At 45.5% G+C, this 12501-nt stretch overlaps 1 protein-coding gene across 1 annotated transcript in view; it reads right to left on the bottom strand.

The window, feature by feature from the left end:
- Positions 1-12501, bottom strand: part of pola1 (polymerase (DNA directed), alpha 1) — a 230735-nt gene that overhangs the window by 173526 nt on the left and 44708 nt on the right. Inside the window, exons 20-22 of the mRNA XM_078409144.1 lie at positions 8879-9054; positions 5601-5730; positions 2127-2246 (exon numbers count right to left, since the gene is read on the bottom strand). Of these exons, the coding sequence (XP_078265270.1) occupies positions 2127-2246; positions 5601-5730; positions 8879-9054 (426 nt within the window). The remainder of the gene's footprint in view (positions 1-2126; positions 2247-5600; positions 5731-8878; positions 9055-12501) is intronic.

Raw genomic sequence — 12501 nt, 5'->3', positions numbered from 1 at the left:
AAAAGTCATTGAAGTCTCATTTGATCTCCAATTTTATAATTCCACGGTTATTTACACTATCCTCTCTGCCGCATCTCTGTGTCTAGAATTTTACTGCAGCATTATGACACCCAATTGCCTTCATGTGAAATTGCCTGTCAATTGCAAATGGATTCATTCTGCCAGATATCAGTATTCAAGTGATACGTCACAGAAAGCACTACAGCAGAACAATGTAGGTATAGAAACAAACTGCATACAGCACCCTGCCACCCTATAATATTAATTGAATCTCTAGTTATTTCCTCATAAGTCATTTCATTCCACAATAAGCAAAGAACAATCTCTGGATTGTAGGCGTCAGGAATCGACAAATCCACTTCTGTTTTTTATAGGGATGGGAGGCAGTGGTTATGTTATTGGATTGGTAATCATAGTGGCGAGGCAGATATCTCGGAGGAGCTGATAACCCACCATGGCATCAAAGGATATTAAATTTGATCCATTAAATAAATAAAATCGGAAAAATTAAAAGCTGGCGAGGGAAAAACATTGATTTGCTATCTTTTATTTTGGGGAAGGAATTTTGCCCTCTGAGATGCGGCACTGAGAACCCTACAACAACTCCAGATCCAGTATTCCACCACGTTGAACACAGCATGGAAGAAGCCGCGAGGATATAAAGTAAATGCATCGCCTCTAAGTGCGTCAAGCAAGAGCAACTTGGCGAGGACAAGCTGAACTAGCGAAGCTTATCCAATGTGAAAATAAAAACCTCTGCCATCGTACCTATCACTGCTGTACTTGTCCTCAACAGTATTGATAAGAATTATTACTGCAGAATGCTTACAGAAACGAACGCTTGTATCACACAGCAAACTCCCTCACTACATTTTAAAGTACAACCACCAACAAGGGGAAACAGTGACCATGGATCCCATCAATCATACTTGACCCATGGTCCTCCACTATGTGCATATTTCCTTGACCCATGGTCCACCACTATGTGCATATTTCATATTTCCACGCGTGTGTGTGCGTGAGTGTACGTCTATCTTAACAGAAAAATACATAGGAAATATGCACCTAGTGGAGGACCATGGGTCGTATGAATGAAGAGCTCAAATAAATTAGCATTTTTGAAAAATAAGCATGGTTTGATAGGATCCATGGTCACAGGTGCATGGGGATACCAACACAAACAATACCCTTCTAAGACACATCCCATCCTAACCTGACAATACTTCACTTTTCCTCCAGCATTTCTTTCTCAAAATCTTGAACCTGTGAGATAGAATGTCCTTTTGTTGTTTGAGATGAAAGTGGAAACAGGCCCTTCGGCCCACCGAGTCACCGCCGACCAGCGATCACCCATACACTGGTTCTTTCCCACACACTAGGGACAATTTATAGAAACCAATTCACCGACAAACCTGCACGTCTTTGGGATGTAGGAAGAAACCAAAGCACCTGGCGAAAACCCAGGCAGTCACAGGGAGAACATACATACTCCACACAAACAACACCTGTGGTCAGGATCGAACCCAGGTCTCTGTCGCTGTGAGGGGAGCAACTCTACTGTTGCTACACTGTACCGTCCTTAGTTATAGGCCTTGTCAGCAATGCCCATAGCCACGAATAAATAATGATAAAAACACTCAACAAACTCATGGAATGGTGTTCATATCATATCATATCATATATATACAGCCGGAAACAGGCCTTTTCGGCCCACCAAGTCCGTGCCGCCCAGCGATCCCCGTACATTAACACTATCCTACACCCACTAGGGACAATTTTTTTTTTTTACATTTACCCAGCCAATTAACCTACATACCTGTACGTCTTTGGAGTGTGGGAGGAAACCGAAGATCTCGGAGAAAACCCACGCAGGTCACGGGGAGAACGTACAAACTCCTTACAGTGCAGCACCCGTAGTCAGGATCGAACCTGAGTCTCCGGCGCTGCACTCGCTGTAAAGCAGCAACTCTACCGCTGCGCTACCGTGCCGCCCGTTCAACATCATTAAATCATTAAACATCATTAAATGGCAATAAGTTCTTGTGGGCAAATCTCGGCAGCTCAATCAAGAAAACACAACATCGTAAGAGAGGAAGTCGTCTTGATATAACTGCTAGAATACTCACATGATCTTGCACGTGCTTTTTGAAAGAAGGTTTATCAGGTACAATGTAGTCCCTTCCATGGAAAGCGTGCAGCAACAAATATTCATTTCTCTCAGAACGGCCCCCCATCAGTGTTCGTGACTAAGAGAAATAAATTACGTTTATACATCTGGAATACAAGTCTTGCACATATCCTATATTTACTAAAGTAATACATTTTCTTTAATGTTTTGTTAGCAACATCTGCAGAATTTTAAACCCCCAAGAATGAAATGTGTCATTGATTAGTGATATTAAAGAGCATTTTGCACACCTCATTTCCCATCAAGATTCGGTAACATCCTCAAAAATGACATAAAGCAGCACATCGCTTCCTGATGAGCAAAGCCACCCAGAATATGCTTGTATAAACGATGAGTAAATCTTCTTTGCTGCTCACGGAAAGTTCTCCAAACTTAAGGTCTTTGCTTCTTCCTCATTCTGATCTCAGCACAAGTCCCTTTCTCCACAACCATCACTCTCTTTTATCTTTAAAGAGCGCCTTCATATTTTGTAGAGGCCGTATCTTCAAAAACCTCTCTGCATCTACATCTTGGGTGACTGAGCTTCCCCCAGAACCACAAACATCCTCTCAAGATAGACACAAAAAGTTGGAGTAACTCAGCGGGACAGATAGCATCTCCGGAGAGAAGGAATGGGTAACTTTTCGGGTTGAGACCCTTCCTCAGACGGAACGTCCTCACTTGTTGCCTTCCTCTGAATGGCTTTGCTTTCAAGAATCTCCCTTCAGCTGTAAAAACGCCTTCCACCTTCCCTGCTGGAGATTAGAGCAAAGTGGAGGGCTGGGAATGTAAGTGGCGGGAAAGGGCACCACTTACAGGGACAGCAAGGGAAACACTTTGATGAAACGTGACGTGGAGATAAAGAGAGTAGAGCCTCCTGGCCTACTCAACTCTATTCTCTGTCTCCATGCCACATTTCATTTCCTGCTGTCACCACACCGCCCCAACTCACCACCTACATTCACACTCCATCACGGGTACTGACCTCCCCACCATCAAAAGGATCTACAGGAGTCGCTGCCTCAAAAAGGCAGCCAGCATCAGAGACCACCCCGCCAACACTCTCATTTCATTCCTGCCATCGGGAAGGTGGTAGAGGAGCCTGAAAGCTGTTAAGTCCAGGCTCACGAGCAGCTTCTTCCTTGGAACCATCAGGAACCTCAGAAACACAACCATCTCCAAATAGGTTCTGAACTGTATAGACTTGGAGGGATTTTTTTTTTTTTAACTTTGCACTCTTATCGTCTGTATACACCCACATAGAAAATATGTACATACATATAAGTTTTACAGAGTTCTATGTTTACATATCTGTTGTACCGATGATGCAAGTAAGAATTTCATTTTTCCGTTTCAGGACATGTAACAATAAAATACTCTTGACAGTCCCGACTCTCCACTTTGCTCTCTAATTTCCAGCTGCAAGGTTTTGGCACCCCAGCTCTTAATGAGAAGGACTGATTATTGGGGGGCATGGGGGAAAAGTGGCCAAGTGAGCCGCAAGGCAAGGTGGGCAGTGGCATCCGGGTCTAAGTAACGCACTTTAAAAAAACCATGGTAGAGGAGGAGAAAATAAAAGCTACTCGGAGCAATTCTGAAAATGAACAAAAAAAGACACAAAGTGCTGGAGTAACTCGGTGGGTTAGGTGAACATTGATAGGTGACGTTTCGGGTGTGGACCCTTCTTCACAAGAAGCGTCTGAAGAGGATCCAGACCCGAAAAGTCACCTATCCATGTTCTCCAGAGATGATGCTTAACCCACCAAGTTACCCCAGCACTTTGTGTCTTTTTTTTTTGTAAAGCAGCATCTGCAGTTCCTTGCGACCTAGCAAGGAAAATTAGCAAGATAGCAAGACGGCCCAGAGGATTCCCAAGGACGTTTCCGGGATTCAAGGGTCTAAATTATCAGAAGAGATTGGACAAGCTAGGACATTATTCCTTGGAGCGTAGAGGTTGAGAGGTGATTTTAAACGTGTGCATAAAATCATGAAGAGAATTGATAGTGCAAATGCACAGAGACTTTCACACAGAATAGGGGGATCAAGAACCAGAGGACACAGGTTGAAGGTGAGAGTGGAAAGATTGAATAGGTACTAGTGGAGCTAGTTGAGGCAGGTATTATAACAGCATGTAGAAGACACCTGGACAGGTACATGGATAGGAGAGGACTCGTTTCCATCCTGTATGATTCTATGATACTTATAAAATGGAACAACTGGCTCCTTTGAATTAATAAAGTAAATGGACCAGTGGGCATTCGTGGATGTGATATAACAGCTGATGCTTTGTAAAACTAACTGCTTGACGGCCAATGAGAGGGGGGGGGTGTCAGGGAGTCGCGGCCAATGTGGGGGGGGCTGACGTTAACAAATGCGCCTTCCCCCTCGCGCCTGACCTTCTCCCGTGGTGCAGCGCAGTGTCAAAGAGTCCAACAAGATGGCCAAACAGCGCTGCACGCACGGGGCACAGGGAAGTGGTTTTCGCCGCCAACGGTTACACAGATCGGTAGGGTTGCTGCACCCGGCACGTCCCTGGGGGACACCGACACCCGCCTACGGCCCCGGGGACGCTCCCCGCCCGCCAATGGGTGCACGGGTCAGCAGGATTGCTGGGCTCGGCTCGGCACGACCCTGGGAGGGGGGGCAGTGGAGGGAGAGGGGGGAGGTGGAGGTGGGGAGTGGAGGGGACGGGGAGGAGTGCAGGGGGAGAGTGGGGGTGAGGGTAAGAAGAGAGGGGTGAGTGGGAGATGGGAGGGTGCTAGACCAAAAACAGGAGGGGTTTTGGGGAGCTTTAAGGGGGTTGAGGGGGGGATGGAGTGGGTGAGTGGGATGAGAGGGGATGGAGTGGGTGAGTGGATGAGGGGGGATGGAGTGGGTGAGGGGGGGATAAGGGGGTTGAGGGGGGATTGAGTGAGTGAGTGGGGGGGGGGAGGGGAGGGTGCTAGACCAATGTAGGAGAGGCTCTGGCTGCAGCGCTGGCGGCAAGGGGCCAAGGTGAGCGGCTCCCTCTTCCCTTCCCTGTCCCCCTCGCCCACCCACGTCCCCGGGAGACACTCCCTGCCCGGCATCAGGCTTAGTCAGTTGGAGAGGGTTGCCGGGCCCGCAGTATCGTCAGTTGAGGGAGGGTTGCCCCCGGAGAGGCCCGCGGGAGAGATTTGGACCCAACGGGTCCACCTCAGTCTAGTGGATAGATAAAATTCACAGATCAGCTTACAAATGTACAAAAGCCAAAAACATTTACATTTTTTAAAAGAAACTTGCATAAAACAGCTATGCTGTTGGTACATTTTTAATATCTGCGTAACTTTGACAGCGGTTTTGATATTTCAACTTGAAACAATTAAAAACTGACTTTTAAATGTAAAACTGCACAATCGTCAGATTGACAACGCTGGCAGGACGTGAACACCGAAATTCATGAAAATTACATTACCATGACATTTCCAGCGATGCTGGTTATTTGCAGAGCTAAAGGAAGCACGTTGAGTTCACACATGATCTGCAGGATGTATTTTGTATCCATCCAGGTACTCTCAAGCAGGTGCATGAGTCGTGGAGAGTCACTGGTAGAAAAGAAGTTGAAGTGAAAAAAAACATCACAACACGGTACGGGCGGCACGGTAGCGCAGCGGTAGAGTTGCTGCTTTACAGCAAATGCAGCGCCGGAGACTCAGGTTCGATCCTGACTACGGGTGCTGCACTGTAAGGAGTTTGTACGTTCTCCCCGTGACCTGCGTGGGTTTTCTCCGAGATCTTCGGTTTCCTCCCACACTCCAAAGACGTACAGGTATGTAGGTTAATTGGCTGGGTAAATGTAAAAATTGTCCCTAGTGGGTGTAGGATAGTGTTAATGTACGGGGATCGCTGGGCAGCACGGACTTGGTGGGCCGAAAAGGCCTGTTTCCGGCTGTATATATATGATATGATATGATGATAACACGCAGCAGACACATGCAACACTGGCTACCACATTAATTTCCTGCAACAACTTCAACGCAAGGTACAGGTCCACCAACCGAGTTTCCCGACAGCTGTTGATCCAAAGCCTCCTTTAATCCAAACAAAATTACAAGAGCGCACGTTAAACCCCTCCTGGAAATCCCCTCGACAATGTGACGCCTCAGCCGGGCGAGGAGGCCAATCTGTAACTTACGTGCAGTTCAGGTCCCCCCTCCCTCCCCATGTCATCAGCAGGAGCTGCAAGTCAGACAGTGTGGGACAATGTTGTTCACCAATTTGGTCACCAATAACAATCACGTGACATTTGCCATCACGGGATGCAGGAGAGAGAAAACCAACAAAGTGCTCACAAGCACTTGGTCTGACATCATCATTACAAATAGCAATTGGAGGCCGAGGGGAGACGTGATGGAAGTATATCAAATTTTGAGAGGCATAGATGGGGTAGACAAGTCAGAACCTTTTTCCCCAGGGTGGAAAGTCCAACATTGGAGGGCAGAGCTGTAAGGTGAAAGGGGCAATGTTTAATGGGGATGCGTGGAGCAAGTTTAAAAACGGAGAGTAGTGGGGGCCTGGAACACTTTGTCAGGGGTGGTGGAGGCGGACATGATAACGGCATTTAAGAGGCTTTTAGATAGGCCATGGAAGTGCAGGGAATAGAGGGGTATGGATCATGTACAGGCAGATGAGACCAGTTTAACTTGACATCATGTGCAACACAAACATTGTGGGCTGAAGGACCTGTTCCTGTACTGTTCTATGATCTAATCACTGTGGGTTAAAGGAAGCTTTCAACCAGAAGTCTAAAGAGTTGAAATCTAATATAGAGGCATGTTAGTGAGGTCAAAAAAAAGGAAAAGATCCGAACGCATGCAACGGGGGTCAAAAATGTACACACAAAATTACCAGTTTGAGCCTCTTTTCGTGCATTTCAAAGTAAAAACAGACATTGCAAAATAATGTGAACATGTGAACACTAATAACATTTACATAAATTCGAACATTAATTGATAATCAGCCCAAAAAGGTGGTAATTGGCTTTTCTGCTGCGTTTTATATTTTAACCCTGTCTTAATTAATTTAGTTATATAATCTTGCACTTAAATTTAATATTTACTCATTACAGTTCCACCACTGATTTTCTGGCACTCTTGGTTCCAGAGCTTTGCTGGTTTATCCAGCAGGCTAAGGAAGTCGGCTATGGGGATAGATGGCCTGGCTCCAGCTGGGCTGGAGTTCCAGAGCCCCGGCCGCAGGTTGCAAATTCAACCCACCAATCGGCCGCTGAAGTCCCGATGAGGTCGAGATTGGCTGCCTTGTCCAGCCTAGGTGCCACATTTTCGGGGGGATTGCTCACGGAACCCCTAACGACCTTTAGTGTTCATTACGTCTATACATCGTTTATTTTTTGTTCTTTTTTTTCGATTCGATTTCTCCATTTATTTGGCAAAGTGAAAAACGCGGAAATCATGCAAAAACCACGGAAAATGGTTTTTTAAAACGCGGAAATACCCAAAATGGCGGCGCTGCCCTAGCAGCTGCGGCTTATCTGCGGTCCGTTTGTCTCTGTGTTTTGTTGTTTTTTTTGTCTTAATTGTAGATGTGATGTCGTGTTTTTGTGTTTGTGTACTATGTGTGTGTGTGTGTGGGGGGGAGGGGGGGAACTGTAAAATTGTAAAGGTGTCCCGACCTTTGTTTTCTGGGTGTGTCTCCGTTCCTGCTGCGGCCTACCATCGGCCCAACTCCTGGAGCTGGCGGCCTCCAGGGCTCCGGTTCGCAGAGCCCGCGGACCGGACTCACCGTCAGCGGAGCCGGCTGTCTTCGGAGGCTGTGGGAGCGGCTGCGACTCGCCTTAGGCTCGGGCCACGTGGATGCCGACATCGGGAGCGCCGGCAGCGGCAGTGTGTTCGCCCGCCCCGGATCGCGGGGCTTGGGTCAGCCCGCCGCGGACATTTCACCGTCCGGCGCGGCCTGAAATAGGACGCGGGATTTTTCTCTGCTCGGCGGGGGCTTCGGTGTCAGGAGCCACGACCGCCCCGACGTGCAGCAACAGCGGTAGCGATAGCGTGTTCGCCCACCCCGGATCGCGGGGCTTGGGTCGGCCCGCTGCGGACCCTTCACCATCCGGCGCGGCCTGGAACGTGGCAACGACACCAGCCTGACCGCGGGAGAAGACAGCAGGGGAAGGGAAAAGACATTCTGGCCTTCCATCACAGTGAGGAGGGGACTGGAGGAGACTCACTGTAATGGATGTTTCTTTTTTTTTGTGTTAGTTGGGGCTGTGTAATTTGCTTGTTTTACTGCTTTTATTATTGGACTGTGGGCGACTCAATTTCGTCCAAAAAGACTGTTTTTTGGATGACAAATAAAGATATCTTGAATCTTGAAACCTCACATGCCTGAATATAACATTGAGCTCCAATACTTTACCTTCTGCCCTTGACTCAATGAGATGATTTGCAGAATAACATCATAATTTCACTTGCAAACAAAAAAAACTCTTATTCATAACTCTTTGATTTGATCTCTTCATCGTTACTCATTGGCACTTGTTTTTGCACTACTTTCGATTGCATTACCAACCTTGCACCATTCCAGTCTTACATTTGTTATCGCATTTATTGTTGCAACTACTATTACTGTACACAGTTCAATCTGTGAGCTTCAAGCAAATTCACTGTATCCCGTCATATCAGAATAAACTAATCTGATTTTTAAAAAGCTGTGAGAAATCCTTCAACCTTCGCTCACCTGTAAAAATCTCGAATATTTTCAGCTGGAATAACATCCCTCTCTGTTTTGAGGATCTGGTGGACAAGTTCAGTTAAACTGTAGCTCTTGCACCGGATCAACTCTTTAGCGGAAATTTCAACGTCACATATCAGCCTGCCGCAAGCAGCATTCTTCTCTGCAAACCCTCCACGGCCCTTCAATAAGAAAGCGATGATAAGTTGAATAATTGAGAGAAAGATCACATCTGCAAAAGGGGAAGCGCGGATGATCTGAGCCAGTTAATATGTAGGTTGGTACTTTTCTGCTGCATTACGTCAATAAGAGGCGGCACGGTGGCGCAGCCAGAGAGTTGCTGCCTTACAGCGCTTGCAGCACTGGAGGCCCGGATTCCACCCCGACTACGGGTGCTGTCTATACAGAGTGTGGACGTTCACCCCGTGACCACGTGGGTTTTCTCCGAGATCTACAGTTTCCTCCCATACTCCAAAGACGTACAGGTTTGTCGGTTAATTGACTTGGTATAAGTGTAAATTGTCCCTAGCGTGCATAGGATAGCGTTAATGTGCGGGGGGGGGGGGGGGGTCACTGGTCGGTGCGGACTCGGTGAGCCGAAGGGGCCGCTTCCGCGTTGTATCTCTAAACTAAACTAAGCTAAAAGGGAAGGCCAGTGGCGCAGCGGTGGAGTTGCAGCCATACAGCACCAGAGACCCGGGCTCCATCTTTACTGCAGGTGCTGTCACATTTAATGTGACTTTGTACTGTCAGCCTTCCTGACCACTGGGAGACTGTGGTCAACGTTAAGGAAGAATGCAGCTTAATACACGGGGACACAAGAAATTTACCACCGAGGTCAGTTAAATGGACAAAAGTAGGACGTCATGTAGTTAGACATCACTTACACCTCAGTGAATTGCATAGAACAGCCAAGGGAGTTGAGGACGAAGGCAAGACAATCATGAAGGGCAACACTGGACGTTGGCAAAACAATAGAACATGACAATAATGCGCACACTTTATTTTCATAACTTGATTTAATGTAGTTTAACATAACTTGGTTACTTTAGAATTACATATACCTTGAATTAAATTATGTTAAAACTACATTAGATTAAGTTATGTAAAGACACAAACATGCACTGCACAAGACTACCAAATATAATAATTCAATGGCACTTTATTAGGCTGCACAAGACTACCAAATGACAGAGCCCTCCATAATGTTTGGGACAAAGCTGTAATTGATAACATGGTGAAATGAAAATGTGTAAAAACACCCTTTAATAAAATCCGACAATGTGCACTTTAACCACATGTGGTTTTTTTAAAATTACAAATCTCAAATTGTGGAGTACAGAGACAAATATATAAACGATGGGTCTTCGTCCCAAACATTATGGAGGGCACTATATGATAAGGTCATAGAAGAGCTGGAAGAAGCAGCAAAAAGCGTTTCAACAACCTAAAGCCAAAGTGGTGACAAATGGCCAATCTTCTCAATCATTTAATTTGGAAAGATCTAGTAGACAGGGATGTCCCTTGTCACCGGCTTTATTTGTATTGGCCATTGAACCTCTGGCAGAGCTAATAAGATCAGATTTAGACATTGAAGGATTTAAAGTTAATCAGGAAAATCACAAAATTACTTTATTTGCAGATGATGTTTTAATTTGTCTTACTAGACCATTGGAATCCTTAAGAAAATTATATTTCAGACTGGAAGAATATGGGAAAGTATCAGGATATAAAATTAATAAAGATAAAACTGAAATAATGCCTCTTTCTGAAGGTAATTATGATCAATGTGAAAGAGAAAGTCAGTTTAAATGGCAAAAAGAAGGCATGAAGTACTTAGGGGTTAAAGTAGATAAGTTAAATAATCTGTATAAACTAAATTATAAACCACTAATTAAAAAAATTGAGGAGGACTTGAAGAAATGGATGAATCTTCCAATTACATTGCTAGGGAGAGTGAACTGTATTAAGATGAATATTTTTCCGAGGTTACAGTATTTATTCCAAACACTGCCTATACCTTTACCAAATAATTTTTTTCAAGAATTGAATAAAATTGTGAGAAATTTTCTTTGGAAAGGTAAAATACCAAGAGTGTCTATGGAAAAATTAAGATTGTTTTTACTTGTGGGAGAATCAAAATCTAGAGAGCATAAATACAAGGGAATCACTAATAAATACAATGAAGGGAAATGAAAGGAAGTGTCTTCACTCAGTGGTTGGAATGTATAACTCATCACCAGAGGGCAGTGTAAGAAAATAACTGCAGATGCTGGTACAAATCGAAGGTATTTATTCACAAAATGCTGGAGTAACTCAGCAGGTCAGGCAGCATCTCAGGAGAAGGAATGGGTGACGTTTCGGGTCGAGACCCTTCTTCAGACTGATGTCAGGGGGGCAGGACAAAGGAAGGATATAGGTGGAGACAGGAAGACAGTGGGAGATCTGGGAAGGGGGAGGGGAAGAGAGGGACAGAGAACTATCTAAAGTTGGAGAAGTCAATGTTCATACCACTGGGCTGCAAGCTGCCCAGGCGAAATATGAGGTGCTGTTCCTCCAATTTCCGGTGGGTCTCACTATGGCGGCACTGGAGGAGGCCCATGACAGAAAGGTCAGACTGGGAATGGGAGGGGGAGTTGAAGTGCTCAGCCACCGGGAGATCAGGTTGGTTAAGGCGGACTGAGCGAGGGTGCTGAGCAAAGCGATTGCCGAGCCTGCGCTTGGTTTCGCCGATGTAAAGATGCCCAGAGGGCAGTAGTTGGAACAAGTAGCTAATTGCCTTTCAAAAAGAAAATGAATTAGTATGCAAGAAAAGGGACGAGGAATTTCAGCAGAAAATCTAAGAACTGGTCTGTGTGGAAGTTGAACACCCCCTCTGGCTGGTTTCAGTGCTGCCTATTTTAAGTAATTTGGCACTGTGGGATCACCTGCAAAAAGAAGCTCGGCTCCTTCTTGAGAAATAAATGGAGGGGGTTAAAGCTTTTATTGTCCATTCCTAAACTTTACAAAGCAGTTAAGAGTCAACTGGACTCTCGACTCAGGTTGGGTTATGATGTCAGCTTGCCTTCCCTCAAGTATTTTAATAAACCAAATAATTTCTCTTTGATAACCCAATGACTCGCCTTTTAAAAAAAAAAAAATCAAAATGACCTAAATTTAAATTATCCAGCTCCCATGGTGGGATTCAAACTGCTTCAATGGTCCTGAACTCAGGCTAAATTCAGTAAGCTAACTTCTAAATGACCATAACCCAAATATTACAACCACAATAATTAGACAGAGACTACATTAAAATGCGCCCTCCTACAATTCACTGTGGATGCAGCTGAATGAGCAGATGCAGAGTTTAGTTTAGTTTGGAGATGTGGTAGGCCGATGCGAGTCCAGGCAGATCATCGATCAACTGTTCACACTAGGTCTATATTATTCCACTTTCTCATCTACTCCCTGCACACTGGGGAGCAATTTTTACAGTGGCCAATTAACCTACATACCTGCACATCTTTGAATTGTGGAAGGCCAATTTACAGAATCCAATGAATCTACAAACTCGCACGCCTTTGTAATGCGAGGGGAATCTGGAGTCCCCAGAGGAAACCCACGTGGGCTGGGGGAGAACATGCAAACTC

Source organism: Rhinoraja longicauda, chromosome 12 (genome assembly GCF_053455715.1).
Source record: "Rhinoraja longicauda isolate Sanriku21f chromosome 12, sRhiLon1.1, whole genome shotgun sequence".
NCBI classification, from domain to species: domain Eukaryota; kingdom Metazoa; phylum Chordata; class Chondrichthyes; order Rajiformes; family Arhynchobatidae; genus Rhinoraja; species Rhinoraja longicauda.
This window is presented reverse-complemented; position numbering and strand designations above follow the sequence as displayed.